Consider the following 17,418-nt stretch of genomic DNA (forward strand, 5'->3'; position numbering starts at 1 on the left):
GTTCTCACGGCAGGGAAAGACACACTATCTGTAGAAACAGGAACTTTGAGTAGGAAACTGAACAACCACTTGCACCTTTGGGAAATCTCACACCCTCAAAAAAGGTGCAATGGATAGATTATACAGCCAAAACTGCAAGTCTAGACACAAGGACACAATAATCCAACATCTGTGCAACACGCTCCTGGGTATGATGATCATATTTCCTGTTGTTTTGAGCTTTACTAGCGCCACCCACAGTATCATTTAGGGATCATATAGAAGAAAGATATCTAAAGCCTAATTTCAAACTCATGGTCAGTCACATGGATTTCAGGGAAAGGAGAAAAAAAGTCAGTATGCAAATAAACAGCCACCAAAGATAGAAATCAGATTTTGTTTTAAAGACATCCACAAAAGTTGGATGCACCCATACACCTTTCATAAATAGCCCTTCAGCACCCAAGCAGACATAGCGGTCTACATCATAAGAAGCAACATAAAGGGAGAAATAGCCAGATTTGTCAATCAGAATCACCCATCGTGCATCCCTTAAAAACCCCAGTGAAGGATTTTGGAGTGGGGACTGGACAGGGAGTTGGTGGTTTTCCCTGGACTTGGTTTAATTTGATCTTGTTTTAGTTATTTGGGTTTGAGTTAATGATATGGTTTGTGTGTTTAAAGTTTTTTTTTGTGATTTTGTTGGGTCAGTTCGTGGATTGTTGTTTGCCTCATGGGGTGTCATTCATTAATTGTTTAGAGATATTAAAGCCTGTCAGCTTTTGCAGCAAGTGGCTGAATATTGTGGGTTTGCCAAGAATAGAAGTGAAGCTGAATGCCCATACAGCCACATACAGTGCAATGAGAAACATGACCAGCTCAAACAACTAATCCAAAATATAGGCTACTATCACACATAGCCAGGATTTAAAACAAACCTTTCACAAGCAATTGAACAACTTAGCCTACCATTGATGTCTTCAGCCAGCAGCTGTCAGTTTGAATCTAACGCAGCGGATCAGCATGGCATCCAGCGCAGCACATAGGAAATGGCCAAAAAAGTTTGTTTCTTCTCTTTCTCCTTTTTCTTCTTTGCGACCGAGTTGTATTTAGCAAAGAAAGAAAGAAAGACGGCATTCGGCTTGCTAACTTACACACTTTAAAAATCATGTTAACAACGTCATTCAAAGAGACAACAGCAGACTTGCATGTGCTTTTTAAAACCAGAGCTTGCTCAATGTGACGTCATTAAGACACACTGTAATGATAACAAACTCTTGATTTTTAAAAAGATTTGTTTTTGTTTTTTACTAAAATGAAAATAACGACCAGGTAAACACACTCAGTGCTGCAGGTGCAGGACCTTCATTAGTAGGTCTTGTATTCATTTCGCGAACGATTCGACTCTTTTTTATCGACTCTTTTTTTGACGAATCAAACCGAGTCCTACTTGAGACTTGCTTGAGATCCGATTCGTTTTACCATTGAGTCCCTGTTTCCCCTAAGTGGCGTTATTTCACTTTTCTTTCATTCTTTAACTAGGCTATATGCCCCATGCTTGTATTTTTTTTTTTTTTTTTTAATAATCTTTATTTCAGTAGAAATATAAAAATACAAATCAATGATAGGCTGCAAGTGCAAAATCATTTAATGATTGAATGCAAATAGGTACATAAATGTTGAACAATATAGCCGAAAAAATATTAATAATACAAAACAAAGGCAAAGATAAAGAAAAAGAAGCTAAGGTACAAAACATGCTTACATTTAGAACATAATATATATATATATTTTAAATGGGACCACACATTTACAGTTTTAATAGCTTTATTGTTTTTGGACGAGGAGATGTCCCACACTTTTAATGCAAACTAGCAAAAAAAAAGCAAAATAGACATCTCAATATGTGAGTACAGACGATTATATGGACGGGGATATGTGTTACTGTTACACTCCTTTTTTTTCTGAAGGGATATTCAGCTGTTTGTCTGCAAGCTATAAGGCACATCGAAGAAATCTCCCCAGCACCCAATTGCCTACTTATTGTTTGTTTTTTGGTGTGTTAGTAATGAAAAACCCAAATATTTGGTTCAATAACGAGGCAAGGCAAGTTTTTTATATAGCACATTTCAACAACAAGACAATTCAAAGTGCTTCACACAAGACATCAAAAGCATCATGACAGAGGAATAAAGAAACATTAAAATAGAACATTTTTTAAATAAATCACTGAAATTATTCAATCTGAAGATATGTTTGAATAAAAATAATTAAAATTAAATTAATTTAAATAAATAAAGTAAAAAATATAAAAAGAGATTAAAGTTACAGTGCAGAGTTAAAATGTAAAACCTTATTAAAATGGTTTAATGAAAGGCAGCTGTAAACACCTGTAGTTTTCTGGGAGTTTGTTCCAGATATAAGGAGCATATAGAAACTGAACGCTGCTTCTCCGTGTTTGGTTCTGACTCTGGGAACAGAGAGCAGATCTGTCCCAGACGACCTGAGCAGTCCGGATGGTTCGGAGTTAATCAGGAGGTCACTAATGTATTTTGGCCCTAAACCATTAAGCGCTTTATAAACCAGCAACTGCAATGAGGGACCTGTGTTTGTATTTGTTGGAGCCAAATGATGTGTTTGTTTTGTGTCATGTTATTTTCCTTGTGGTTGTGTGTGTTGGCCCTCTACTGGGCACTATGTGTAGCCTGGGCGGATGCTGTGGTTAAAGCACGGCTCCAGGTGAGGTGGGACAGGTGATTGAATGGAGGCAAACAATTTTTTTTTTTTTTTTACCGTGTCAGCCTGTCGGAGTTAAACGCATCCAACGCGGATTTGTTTGTTTTATTTATAGACTAGTGGTTCGTCATATTTTCCTTTATTTCATAAGAAGTGTTTAAAAATAAATGGACTGAAATATCCAAATCAAATCATCAATGGACTGTTTTAATTTCTTCAAGCTAAGCACGCGTCCGAAAGCTTCCACATTCATCCCTCAAGTGACTTTTCTACACAACATTGGGTTTGTTAAAATTGGTCACTACAGTATTTTTGAAAAAAAGAAAGACTTTTTTTATTAGCAGAATACATTTGGGTTATCTGGGTGCTTAATGTCGACATTTCACAGCAATTTAATCCAATTTTACTACAAATTTGCATAACAGACTCTTGAAATAAATACATGACTTAAGTACTTCACAAAAAAGAAAGTCAAACTCTGTTTTCTTTTTAAAGGGAAGAATATCTAAGGAATCTAAAAACGTGGCACTCATCCAGCGTTTACTCTATTTACAATCACAGTCTATGAATTTAATACAGATACTGAATTCAATATAAAATATTTCCAACGCAAAAATGGCAATACGCTTTTTTTTTTTTCCCCTCAACATTGTCCCTCTCTACTTCCCGTAGCGCTGTATAAATGTCTTCGGAACCGGAAGTCCAACCCCTTTCATCCCCTTCTCTGGCAGACTGAGTGAGTGTCACATTTACCGATGAACAAAAATCCAAATTTCAATCATCATCCATCCTCGTTTATACCAATAATAACTAAGCTTAGACCGTAAACACCGACATATACGCACAAATACCTCGACAATGAGTTATTTATTTCCTTAACAAGACTTTTATTCACGATGTTTTAACCGATAATCTGACTCCATCTTCCTCTGCTCTTCCGCAGCGCTCTGTCCGCTGAACCGGCAACATGGTAAGGGCGATTTTCTCACCAGCTTCCGTAACTAAATCTCTTTATCGCAACATTGCTGTGTCTAATAATTATGAATGAGCTGTGATGCGGAATATATCCGTGACTTATAGCCGTCTGTGTACACTTTTATAAATGGTTAGCACTCATTTTTAGCATTAGCATTCCTGCCCCTCACTTGGGCCGTGTGGCTCCAGCCTGTTTTCACATAAACACGTTCAACAGCGTGTTTCTGCATGTTTCTAACGACTTGTTTAAGTGCCTGTGTGATAGTAGAATATAGTTTATCAGTGTGCATTTCCTAGCTGTACTTGTAGGATAGTGGTTCATGCAGTCTTTACGGTTATGACGTCAGCAGCTGAGTGTCAATGCCTTCAACTTTGACTCGTCGTGTTTTTTTTTTTTTGGGGTTTTTTTTTAACCCTCCGCAAGACGTCCAAGCATCTCAGGCTGATGTGCTCGTTATGCATCACAGTCTTGCAAGAGTAAAGATGGACCTAGTGCTGGGTTTTGGTTGTAAACAGAAACATCAGTTCCACCGGTCCCTTAACATTTAAAAAAAAACCTGCTTTTCTGTGAACCTATGACTTGAAGCTGATCTATTTCTTTAAATCTATTTTTTTAAGTGTCTATTTTTTTTAGTATCTATTTTTTGTGTTTATTTTTTAAATCTATTTTTTTTAGTGTCTATTTTTTAAATTTATTTTTTAAATCTATTTTTTAGTGTCTATTTTTTTAAATTTATTTTTTAAATCTATTTTTTTTAGTGTCTATTTTTTAAAATTTATTTTTTAAATCTATTTTTTAGTGTCTATTTTTTTAAATTTATTTTTTTAATCTATCTTTTTAGTGTCTATTTTTTTACATCTTTTTTTTAGTATCTATTTTTTGTGCTTTCTTAATTTTTCTTTTTTTATTTAAATTGTAGTGTGTTCACTTTGTTTTCACTCTTTGCTATTTGCTGGTGTAACAATGTAAATTTCCCCATTGTGGGATAAATACAGGATTATCTTATTTTATGCTTCTGCTAAGTTTTTTTTTCATACATTCTTTCTCAATTTATTTGCGTGATTCAGTGTCTGGTTTCAACACCATAATACACAACAAAAAGATATTTTCTCATAATGCTGAAACACTGTTCATGAGCAAACAGGAGCAGGAAGAAGAAAACTTATAATACCAGCCTCTCTCCTAATAACATTAGAAACTGTTTATCAGAATAAGATGGTTAACCTGTTTGTTTTCTTTCTTTCACAAAACAAAAAATAGATCAACAATCAGTTAGATTAACTCAATACAGAACCTTTTCTTTAAACATTTAAATTGAATGATGCTTGAGCAGCTTTTTAAATGATTATCGAGAGAATTCCATAATTTGACTTTGTTTACTGAGATACACATTTGTTTTATGTAGTGTGCAAAATGGACTATTAATTATTAAACCTCCGTCTATAATCCTCCTCCTTAGATGTAAATACAAACAACTACTGTACATTTGCGGGTAATGATCTATTTCTAGTTTTAAACGTGACTGATAATGTTTTCAAGTGAACTAGATCCAAAAATTTCAACACGTGAGCTAATAAACAGTCTGTTAGTATGTTCTCTAACGTTCACTTTGCTTCTAAGTCTGATCGCTCTTTTCTGTAACAAAGGTTTAGTGTTGGTCACATGCATGCTGCCCCATACCTCATTGCAATAAGTGAAATATGGTAATAATTGTCATGCTTATGTTTTTGATTTGCAGCCTCGCATGATAGGAGAAATTAAAGATTTCCTGCTGACAGCCAGGAGGAAGGATGCCAAGTGTAAGTTGGACTCTTGACTGTTGTATCTGTCTGTAATAGTTGGTGAAAATGGAGTAGACGGGTTCAAGCACAGGACATTAGCAAAGGAAATGAAGATGGATGAAGGGGTCATCTGTGTAGTTTTGCAACTCTTGGAAATCAAACTCAGTCTTAACAAGGCATTAGTAAGTGATGCAAGTCAGCTGAAAATGTTACAACATAAAAAATTGCATGCATACATGTCATCAAAGACTGGTTTGCAATAGCATATGAAGATAGTTACTGCTTGAATTGATTTTTGTCAAGTAAATACATCTGTTTGGTTTCCCTGGTTGTGTGATTCAAATCCAAGGATGTGTTATTCATGAATCTTAACTTGTCTTTTCTTCCATCTCCAGCCGTAAAGATCAAGAAGAACAAGGACAATGTTAAGTTCAAGGTGCGCTGCAGCAGATACCTGTACACCCTGGTCATCACAGACAAGGAGAAGGCAGAGAAGCTCAAGCAGTCCCTTCCCCCAGGTCAGTTTTATGATCAACAAACACAAGAAAACAGACACAGTAGTCTAGACAATAATCTGTTGGAGGCTTGCATCGTTACTCTGTCCTGTTTTAAGATACCGAGTGGAGTTTTAGACATCTAGTGGTGTAGAGTATGTTTCTGTGAGTGGCTCCTTTTTGGGTGTTTCTGTGCATCAGATGCACATGGATGACAATTACAGGATGGCATGCTAACCTATTGACACATGAGGGATTTTGGTGCTTATAATGCACTTGAAAAATAACTTGAATTGATTTAAACATTGCAGCATTTATCACATTTGAAAGTGTTCTCCAGCATAGAACATTAAATGTGTTTGTCCAACTTCACTGATATATTTATTATTAAGAAACAAAAACAAGTATGCAAACTGTAGTTATTTGCAGCAATGACTTTGCTGCTTAGTAGAGCTTCAAATCAGAAGACTCCGGAGGGGATAGAAACAATTAGATCATTCAGGAAAAGGAGAAAATGTTCAACTTCAAGAACAATTTGACTGTTGTCTGGGTAATTATATATTAAATATTAGAACAACAAGTCTTTGGTCTTATGAGGTCCACTGAGCCTCCATTCAAAGCCCTATAAATCACTGAATTTGTTAAGAATAGCCTGAAATCAGTCAGTAAATGTTGAAATAACAAGAAACTTTGGAAAAATATTAACTGCTTGAAAACTTCCAACAGGTTGTTTATATGTGCAGTAAGTCAAGAAAAGGCTTATTAAGTTGGTGGAGGCATTCAGGGACAACATGCATACACTTGCCAACCATCTTCATCATTGTATTAATAAAAATAAAGTTTAGTGAAGTGATGCAACAAAAGGATAAGCCCGTAGTTAAACGTGGAAAGAGGTGAAGCAGAGTCTGATGAGCTGCACCATAGCAGTTACTTTACAGTTTTCATGTTGAGGGGAAGGAAAGTTGACCCGAAGAGGGATTTATTCTATTTCTATTCTTGTTAACGACTGGTGGTTACTGGGAACACTGTACATGTTTATTTACTGGTTTTACGATGTTCTCACCAAGCTGGAATCCTGTCAAACAAATACTGCCGCAAAAATGATTGAACTGTTGCATGTGGGGGTTTTGGCTGCTGGATACTGAAGCATTTTCTGTTTGGTCATTCATTTTCTTTCTTGAGATTTATCATCAGCTGTATGTAACTGCTTATACTTCACTTGAATTGAATGATGAAGGATTATGTGTGGACTAAAACTGCAGCGGAAGTTAAGAGTACATATTACATTAATGCCAGACAATTGAGAAACTCTTAAAAAAAATTAAGAAAATAATTGTGCACGAGTTGACAAGTCCTGGAACGATTTTCATTTATGATTTGTAACCAGTATGTCTAAATAATTACACAGTGATCTAAAGCCTCAGTCGTAGCCTACCTCTCAAATGATTTGATTAAATAGTAATATAATGAGTGACTAGTTAAAGGATGAACTGTAGCCTATCATGTTATTTTGCCTGGTGTCAAGTGAAGAGTATTTCATTGGAGATTTTCAAACATCTTGAGTGTTTTACCTTCATTCACAAGAGAAGGGTTTATGAGTGTAAGGTTCAGGGTCCATCTACTCTTTACTGCTGTGATACTTGATGCCTGTGATCTTTTTTCTAACTGCTTGTCTTTTTTTCTTTTTCAGGTCTGGCTGTGAAGGAGCTCAAGTAAATCAGTGATGTACAGATTATTGTAATAAAAATTGGAAAATCCTACACTTTGTGTCCTTTATCATGCTGTGATGAAAACGTAACATTTACAGTTCTAAATGTATCGTGTAGTGGTGTTAGCATCTCAGGTGTATGATATGCAGCTATCTTAAAAATAGAATAGTTGAACTAAGTATATTGTCACTTTTAAATCAAAGTGGAAAATTGACTTATTAAATGATCCTGAAACAACTTTGTCCCGCCTTTATCATCTGAGTGCAAAAGATAAATTGTAATACATGGATGAATCATAGCTGGATTGAAAGAAACAATAGTCAATTTTCAGGAACTTGACATGTTTCTGGGGAAGTTTGTAAACAACTCAAAGTTGAAGCCTTGATTCTTTCTGTGGAGTTACTTATTTCAAGTGTGTATCAGAGTAAATTTGACCAAAACCTTTCTATTATTGGAACAAGAAATACGCTTTGTTGAAGTATTAAAGTGAATCAATGGACTGAGTCCTTTTGCTCAATAAGAATATATCAACACCAGTGGCTTAGATGGCATTACAAGATGCTTTTGAAGTGTAAAATGACAGTGGGGTTGTGGTCAAACCAAAAAGGTGGTTGATGTGAAAACTAAATGTGATTGATATTGAGCAGATCACAAACACCCTGTGGTTTACCTTCACTACTAAAATAATAATTTATACATAAGTAGTAAAATAAGCTGAAGATAAATGTAACTAAGTCTTTGTTTTATAATTCCTGAAGAAAAAAGTAGCACATGTTTGAGTCGGACGTCCCCTATCAAGACACCCTCACTGTCGACTGAAGTTTATTGTAATCACCTCAGTTGGCCACTAGATGGCAGTGCGGTCGCTGCTACACACAGACTGATAAAACAACTTAAACAACGCTGCGTTCATGTTGATATGACAATTGAATGACTTCACAGAGAATGCCTGTTTGTTATTAGTGTAACCTTCATGCAGACACGCTGACTTTGTATTTCTGAACTCCTGACGGGAGATTCTTTGCGCGCTCCCGTGCTTTTACCCCCGTCTTCTGCGCGCGTCCCCGCCTTGTGACTGTGTCGTTTGGAGCAGTTTGCAGGACGGGTCTGTGGCTCCTCACCGGCGCGCTGTGATTATCTCTTCTTTCATGACAAAACCCTCATCCGGATTTTACTTCCCGACAACTTCCCCGTCTCGACAGGACTTTCATGCACGCTTTTTTCTCCCCCCCCCCAACCTCATGTGTGGCTGAGAGTGCAGTTTCCACAGACGAGCATGCTCTTATCATTGTCTTTGTTTGACATGAGACGGGATTAAAGCAGCCCGCTTCAGTAAAACGAGGCTAATTTAAGGCTGTCGCCCGAACTTTTTCTCTCGGGGGCAGGGATGTCTTCGGCTCGGGTGGAGTACATTCAGCCCTGGTGGACCTACTGGCTGCACAATTTCCCTCACATCAACCTGAGGTTTCAGCCCATTGACAACACCTTCCAGCCTGAAGACACGAACTACCAGCAGGTCAGTGGGAGAGGGGACACGGGGCTTCAACAGACTGGAGATCACCTATCAAGGACCAAAGTGAAAAAAAAAAAAAAAAGAGCCCTAAATAGTGGTCTTATAACGATGTTATTGTGCACATCATTTTATTTCTGCTTAGAATAATCACTTCATTTAATGCATTATCAAAGTCAGATGATTCCACTTAGGATGTAGGACGTTTATTATGATGATGCTTTCAGGTGCCATCGCATTTTGCAATTATTGATGACAGAAGTGGCCAATAGCTTCTCTAAATGTCATCCTGTGCACTTCAGTAGGCCTCCCCCAAATCTTTAAAACTCTAAGGAGTTAGGCTTTATCCAGCATCATAATATAGATCAGGGAGCTAAGTCTTCGCATAGGGAATGGATGCTGTGTGTTGTTTCCTTTGCCAGGGAAAAAGTTCATTAATCCTCAATTAGTTCATCAATTCTCACACAGATTAAAATGGACCCATGCGAGCTGAAGCCCCTCTTTTCCTCATACACTGTAGACATGTGTCCTTGAGTTAAAGTATTTGTACTAAATGTTTTAAAACACAATGTGTTGCAGTAAACAGTGTAGCCCATATGTTACATTTAAACAACAAGATGAGCTTTTTACTCTCAGTAATAGATGAGATTTATACAATCATTTCACAAGTGAATGAGTAGAGCTGTTTACACTGTTGTCATTTCAGTTCAATGGTTCTCGCTCAAGCTGACTTGAGTCGTGAATGTTGGCATAGACAAGTTTCACTCTCTGGACTTCAGACTCTAGTTCCCATCTAATCCCAGAGGCGGTTACAGTTCTGCTTCTCACAGTTTTTTGTAGCGGGCTGGGATTTAAACGCTGGATGACTAATGACCCGCATGTGAACACATGTCAAGTTCTATGAATGTTTTATTATTTGTCTTGATTAATTTTGCAAGCTTACAGCTCAGCTCCTTGTTAGTGCAGGTAGGTACATGGTGTGGAGAACGGATGACATTATCAGTGCATTGCTGCAGTGTCTATTCTCAGTGGTTTTCACAGTGAGGTCAGAGGGGAGGGAGGGGGGAGGGGGGCGGGGGGGTTCAGGGTGCAAGGGAGAGAAAGAGACTTATTAAGATGTGGAGGTGTTATCATTTTAGAAGTGAAATGTCAGACTATGCAGAATAATTGTTTTCACAGCAGTAAAACACTAAAGAAACTTCAGATTCAGAATCAGCTTTATTCATTATAAGGAAAATGACTTTGATCAAGTGTGCTCTCCGTACAATAGGATAACCTTCATGAAACCTTTACCAAACAAATGATGATTAAAACTCATATTCACAAGCAAACATAAGACTAAAGTGGAAAATAGGGCAAAATATGATGAAATAAACATGATAATAAATCATATTATTATGTAACAGATGGCCTAGTTTATATGGGATTGGTAGCTTTACAGTATTTACATTAAAGCAGTGTGCAGTTCATGCGTTAATGTAAATATAGACGTGAAAAGAGAGTCGCTTTTGGAAGTTTTAATGAAGAGTAACAATCAGAAGGATAACAGGACGAGCATCATAGAAGATAAATCACCTTCTCCTTTGTTTATGGTCAACAGTGAAGATATGGCAAGAACGCAGCCACTCCTTTGATAAGCTGAAAGACTTGGGAATCAATTAAATATGTATCTTTAAAAAACATTCTGCTGCAATGAGGACTATATCCTCTGTACATGGGGCACGTGACATAACCGCACAGTGCCCCACATAGATGGCTTTTTACTCAATATATTTCACCATAAGTTTAAACAAATCTTCAGGGCTGCAAAGTTTTGAAGTTCAAGACCAGTGTGTTGTTTTTTTTGTTCCGTTCAATAAGTGCTAAAAACCTGAAAGGTTTCTTTCACACTCACAGTTTGGACTGTGAGGGGAAAAAAAAGAAAGAAATTGCAAAATGTGCAGAGAACAAAGGTTGTGATTTCCATCCTTCAAGATTAAGAGAGAGAGAGGGTAAGTAGGTGGGAAATGTTCCCAGAATGGCTCAATGAAAGCAGACCAACATGTGAGTCAGTGTGTACTCACAGCAGGCCAAATCCAATAGTAATATATAGTAATAGAATAGTGAATAGGACGACTCTAAAGAGCATGAGCAGAGGTATTTATGTGGAACACACACAATGAGTAAAATGTCAAAGAAAGACTCCAGTAGTTTCTGTTTCCTGTGAAAAGGGAACAAGGCTTGCTTCTTAGCAAAACCTTTTTTGCGTCAACATTCAGAACATGAACCTTGAAGACAAGTGGTGGTTAACCTGGTCTGCTCTTTGGTACAGATGGGGAAGCATACAATGGGGAACTAAATCTAATCTGCGTCATTATCTTAACTCAGATTTGAAGCTATAACAGGTGTGTGTGTTTCCAATCACGTTTTCTTTTCCATAACCAGTCTATATTGGCCTGTAGCCTCTAAATGCACTAAGCCAGTGGTTCTCAACTGGTGGGTCGGGACCCAGAGGTGGGTCGCGGAGCCGTTTTCATTGGTGCCTGGAGAGAAAAAAAAAACGTCTGTGAAGCACTTTTTAAAAATATGTCTGTTTTGTTCAGTTTCTTGCTTCTGTCGCATGTTTTGTACCGACTGAGGTCCAAACCGCAAAACATTTCAGTAAATAAATCTGATTGGTCGGAAAAATGTGGATTGTGATTTTTCACTGAGGAGTTGGTGGTGGGTCCTGAGGCTAGATGAGTTGAGAACCGCTGCACTAAGACAATGGCTGTTACCATGTGAAGAATATAAGGTTTCTACCTCTTCAGCGACAGGAAAAGTTTGAAACATTTCTGATCTAGATGTCAGATAGGAGCACACCCGTTTTGTAATGTGCTGGTATAAAGGGAGAGATGGACAGAGGCGAAGTGAAGCAGAGTTTTTTTTTTTTTTTCTTTTCTTCTCTTCTCATTCTGCCAGTTTTCATTCTGCGTAGAACAGTGGAAGTATAGAGTCATGGCCACGGGGTGTGTGGGGGAAGATGGTGGTGAGTGTCAGCGGGAGAGCAGCAGCTTCCTCCTGAGAAAACTGTCAACCACAGGCAGACAGGCCCTCCAGTCAGGGGTGGGAAACCCCCCCCCCCCCCCCCCCCCCCCCCCATCATCCCAAAACATCAACCAACCTCTGTGACTTTTATTTCTGTTACTCGCACTTTCTTGTCTCCCAACACCACGGGCCTCCTGCTCTCTTCTGTGCGTCTGTCACAGATATAGGTCAAGCCCTTCATGCTCCCACTTTGTAGAAACAATTTCCTTTGAAGCACCGGAGCTAATGACACAATTTTCAAGCCAATGCAAGGTCTATCTAGGCCATTACATTTCCTGTCCTTTGTGGGCTGGCTAGCTTAATTCTGATCAACACATCCTGTTATTGCTGCATTGGTCGGAGTGATAATAGGCTGTGCATTCATTAAGGGGAAGGCTATCTGACAAAACAGGTGTTTTGTTGCCCCTGGGTGCGCTTGTGTAGTTGTTAAGTTGTGAATTATTTAAGGCTGGTGTTGATGCTGCTAATAAGGTGACTCATGACTGAAAAGTCAGTTTCATACGACCCCCATATTGTAGTTTCAGTGGAAGTAGTATGAGGTAATGAAGATCTTTCCAGGGAATTTGGGAACTTGCAGAAAACTGTGTTGTAAACCAGCACTAAGATGTTGTCTACACATGACTGGAATTATTCTTAAATGTTTCAAAGCAAAAAAAATAGGTGTTTTCTTGTAAATAAAAAAGGGCTACCCCTCAAAAGGATTTGAGGTATTTCTATAATTAGTCAAGAAGACCCCATGCAGGAGCACATTCTGTCCATCAAATCTGCACTTTCAGCTTAGACAGAGCTTTACGTCAGCAGCAGCATGGGAGTAAACTTTAAAAACCCAAGTATGAAAATGACCTTTCAGTGTTCATTTTCATGAGTAAAAAAGCCGAATTGTCTGCAGAGGCTTCCCTGTCTGCCAAACTAAACTCAACCTTGTGATTTAGAGCTGTTTGAACAAATAAATAAAACTGCTTAATTGATCAAATCAGATGTTCTTCTTTGCAAAATGGGTTAAGTAAAAAAAATAAAAATGCTTGATATGATTTGTTCCAGGATTAGACTTTCATCAAGGTTTCCTCCTCTCTAAAATTAATCTGTCAATTAAAATCCAGGAAATAAATTATAAAGCAATTTTGCATTAAAAAAAACAACCTTAGCCCAAATATATACACACATTGAGTTTTCTTCACTTTCCCATGATAACGAGTGATTTCTAGTTGTCTTCTGAAGCTCTTGACTTGCTTAGCTTGTTTTTTTCGTGATGACGGGTTACACTTCCTGTCGATCTAGAAAACTTAAAAAAATGGGCTGTTTACTATGAAAGGTCAGACCTCAACATGCCCACACTAGGGAAGTTAGTTACCATGTGTCTACGTTTGTTTTTGGCTTTTGCACTACTAACTCTGGGAATAGAAATAAGTCGAGATCCAGAGAAAACAACCGGACATCAGCGCGTTGTCACAGGAAAATGGAGTAAACACAATGTATGGATGCATGTATTTGTCATGTATCTTCATTACATTGTTTTCAGGAAATGCAAGCCAACGCGCAAATACGCTTACTTTACTGAACTCCTTCTGGCAAAATAATATAGTTTATAAAAATGGTCCCATGACTTGAAACATGGGGGACAGTCAGTTCTTATTGTTTTGATGTCTGCTTGTTTGTCGGCACTTGTAAAAATGGACGAAAGCATCCTGCAGGTAAAACAAAGACTCATATTGATTGGTGTCTGTTTGGTGAGGCGTTTCATTATTTAAAAAACAAAAAGGTAAAAATCTTTGTATTGAACCACAAATCTAATAGTCTGGGCACCACTCTGCAGAAACTCATGCTTTATAATTAAGCCGCTGAATTCATATTGAGTCCATTCTTTTGTGTAGGAATAGCTGAATCGATAGATTGTCGCTTCTCGGCGTGTCTGCAAAGCGTCTCAGATGAGCGGTAATTTGGTCGAGTTGTAGAGTGGGCAGTCCGGGTGAATGCCTCTGCTGGCTGTGCGCCAGTGAATGTGTGCGATGGAATGTGAGGGGTTGTGATCTTCCCCTGTTCTTTGTTTTGTGTGTGTGTGTGTGTGTGTGTGTGTGTGTGTGTGTGTGTGTGTGTGTGTGTGTGTGGTAGTAGATTTCTCACCCTCTATTGGACATTGCTATCCTCTGTTATGGAATGTATGTCAGCTGAATCACCTGACTCGAGTCTTTCCTGTAATTTCTGTTCTCTGACAATAAGCAAAGTCTTCTTTTTTTATGCTCAGCATGTTTAGCAAAATCTTATTAAGAGCTCGGACTAAACGCCGAGTAGAAGTTTCTGTTTGTGCGAGACAAACTACAGTAAGCGTCCGATCTCTGCTGAAGGCAAAAATGTTCATACTGACTTCACATGTTGGCCCAATATTTTAAAAAAAATAACCTTTATTGCCTCCTGTTGACTGCATCTCACTGCCTTCCTGATATTTCTGGAGGGGGGAAACTGTCTGGACAATTGCTGGGCATGCTGTGGGTTGCTGATCTCCTCTCCCAGGTCTCTCTGTCGTTTCAAATGTGTTTCTCTGCTCGTCTCCCTGTCCCGAGGCCTGGAGCATGGAAAGAGGGCAATAAACTAAAAACTGAAGATGCTCATCCAGAAATAGGACCAAGGCCTAGTTCTTATATTTGTGTGCAAGCCCACTTGTAAGTGTGTGTGCGTTTTGAGCCAGATATCATGTGTAGGTAAGCATGAGTGGGTAACTTTCCACTTCCTGCTCACCAAAAGAAGTTTTTACTTAGATGTTGCATCACACGTGTGGTTATCCCTCACATCCAGCAGGCACTGTAGCATGTTACTGGTGAATATAAAATAAATGCTAAAAAAGCTGATTGTAGTGCTGGAGTATATTGCTGGGACAACAAGTTGTGGGAAAAATGTGCTTTACGCTGACCTGTGTGCTTCTGTTTGTTTTGTGTTGTTGATTTTGTGCACGGCAGTCTTACTGGTCCAGGCTGTGGTATATATATCCGTTATCAGAACCAATTATAGACAAAACAAAGTTAAACGTGGCTCCTTTCTTAAATAATTCCAGTTTATAAACATTGACCAATCCTTTTTTAGTTTGACAAATAGTTTTATAGTGTGTTGAAATGTTTCCATCTCTCTGTTACAGAGAAACATACATTTTATTAAATATGCTTCATTTGCACTCTTAAGTAGTGATCTCTACCACTCTAATAAACTTTGGTTAAATAGTAATCAAGTAGGAGATTAGCATAGCTTAGCATTAAGCCCACACAATACCAGGGAGTCAGTATTCCTGGCCAAGAAGCCTAAATGACCAAAAGCTGTCTTTTTTATGTTTCTAGTGTGAATGAACTAGATCTGAAGTATTCATTAATTAAGAATTAATTACACACAAAGACAAGCTAGCCAGTCTTCATGCTAAGCTAACAGGACCGACATGCAGCGCTTTTATTCTCAGCTTCATTTCAAGAACTTTGAGCGCACAACCAGCGCTTTTCTGCCCCGGAAAAAAACGCTAGCTGGACACTGGGCTTTAGGCTTAACATTGCAGATGAAAAATGTGCCTTGTTCCAGTCTCTCAACAGTTTAACAGTCTTAGATACGCAGAAACAGGCCTGTCATTATGTTGTGAACATGGATATTAATGTAGTGTTTACACCTCTTGTACCACAGACGTTAAAATACATTTTTCAAACACCAAGCAAAAGAATATGTTAAGACTTAAAAGCAGCACTATTTGTCATTGATAACACTCTCTTTCCTCTTCTCACCACTTTAATCTGCCGCTCAGACGAGTTTTTATTGAAAGCCGTCGTCTTGCTATTACATTACGCTTGAATGAAGCTAGATAAATGAACAAGCATAGTCGTCATACTGTTCAATTACGGGAGAAAACGCAAACTCCTAACACCCTCTCTTCCTGCCTCAGTGGCTTTTCTTTCAGAGCTCCCCTTGAAACAACGTTCCAGCCGGGTGCATCCTCCTCCTCCTCTTTCTCTTTTTTTTTTTTCTGTTGTCTTTGTTTACCCCCTTTTTCTGCTTCATCAGCAGTTTCTTCACCTTCTCCTTTGTGTGCATCCATGTGAGACCATCCTGTACCAAAATAAATGGAAGTGCCATTGTGTCAAAATAAGCTCCAGAGTGGATAACGGAGAGAATTTGAATGAAATTTTGAGGATAAAATAGTTTTCCCCCCCTTTCAGCAATATATTTTCTCCTTCTGATCGTACTACAGCATTGATTTCTGCAAGTGGCACTATTGTTAGATTTAATTTTTAATGAATTAATCCAATTGAAATGGTAATTGTCTTGCTATAAAATATTGGATAGTGTCTTTTCAGCACTTGATCACCAGTTGATGCCATAACAGGCAGCGAAACTTGAGTGATTTATCCGAACAACCGAATGCAAACGTCTTTGTGTAAAGCTGTGTCAAGTATGTGTAGTGGGAAATGGAGATTTATGCGCACAAAGGGCTGAAAATCCATTATCTGTTCAGCAAGCGCTCTGATTGCATTGGAAATTGACCAACTCTTATTCCCTCCCCCTGAAGAAAATCAATCTTAAAGCTGTTATTCTCGATTTCCACGCTCCTTGTCTGACCCGAGCGTCTCCCCGATGGAGTGAAAGACTGTGTAACAGTATTGTTAAAACAGGGATTCACCTCCACTCGGCCTAGCTGTCATGATTCCCTTTATTTTTTTGAAGACACCGAAAACCCAACTCCCCAATAGCCTGCTCGTTGTGTAGGATCTTTTGTATTCAATAGTTAGCAACTAGGAAGTTTTGGACCTTGTTTTCAATCCAAAATGGAAATATTGGCATTTAACTTTCCCTCAACTTTGGTTCAGACATTTGTTTGTAATTTATTCTAGGATGCAATTATATAAAAACACAGACGTTATCAGCATTAGCTTTGTTTACCAGAGAAGAATCTCTTGCCTCTGGCGTTTAATTACAACTGTGGTGAAAAATGTCTAATTTTGTTCCGAGGCGGAGGGTGTTGAATGTTTGCAACAGCTAAAGCTACATAGACCATCATTTCTTTCAAAGCTTTTTGAGAACAGATAAAGGCGTCCAAGCCAACCTTGCTTGTGTATGCCGCTAACTGCTGCTAACCTTGGTATGGATTAAAAGACATCCTGCAATTCTGGAATGAATATTTTCCCATGGGTTGAGTTTCTGC

General features: G+C 38.3%; 1 protein-coding gene across 2 annotated transcripts in view; it reads left to right on the forward strand.

Annotated features, from left to right (window-relative positions):
- The first annotated feature begins 8,618 nt into the window (after nt 1-8,618).
- Nucleotides 8,619-17,418, forward strand: part of ttyh2 (tweety family member 2) — a 69,859-nt gene continuing 61,059 nt past the window's right edge. The window contains exon 1 of one of the 2 annotated variants that reach the window (XM_020630817.3): nt 8,619-9,191. In XM_020630817.3, coding sequence (XP_020486473.1) covers nt 9,063-9,191 — 129 coding nt within the window. In that variant the 5' untranslated portion in view covers nt 8,619-9,062. The remainder of the gene's footprint in view (nt 9,192-17,418) is intronic. The other variant, XM_020630818.3, reaches the window with a different exon arrangement.

The sequence above is a fragment of the Labrus bergylta genome, chromosome 21 (genome assembly GCF_963930695.1).
Source record: "Labrus bergylta chromosome 21, fLabBer1.1, whole genome shotgun sequence".
Taxonomy (NCBI): Eukaryota; Metazoa; Chordata; class Actinopteri; order Labriformes; family Labridae; genus Labrus; species Labrus bergylta.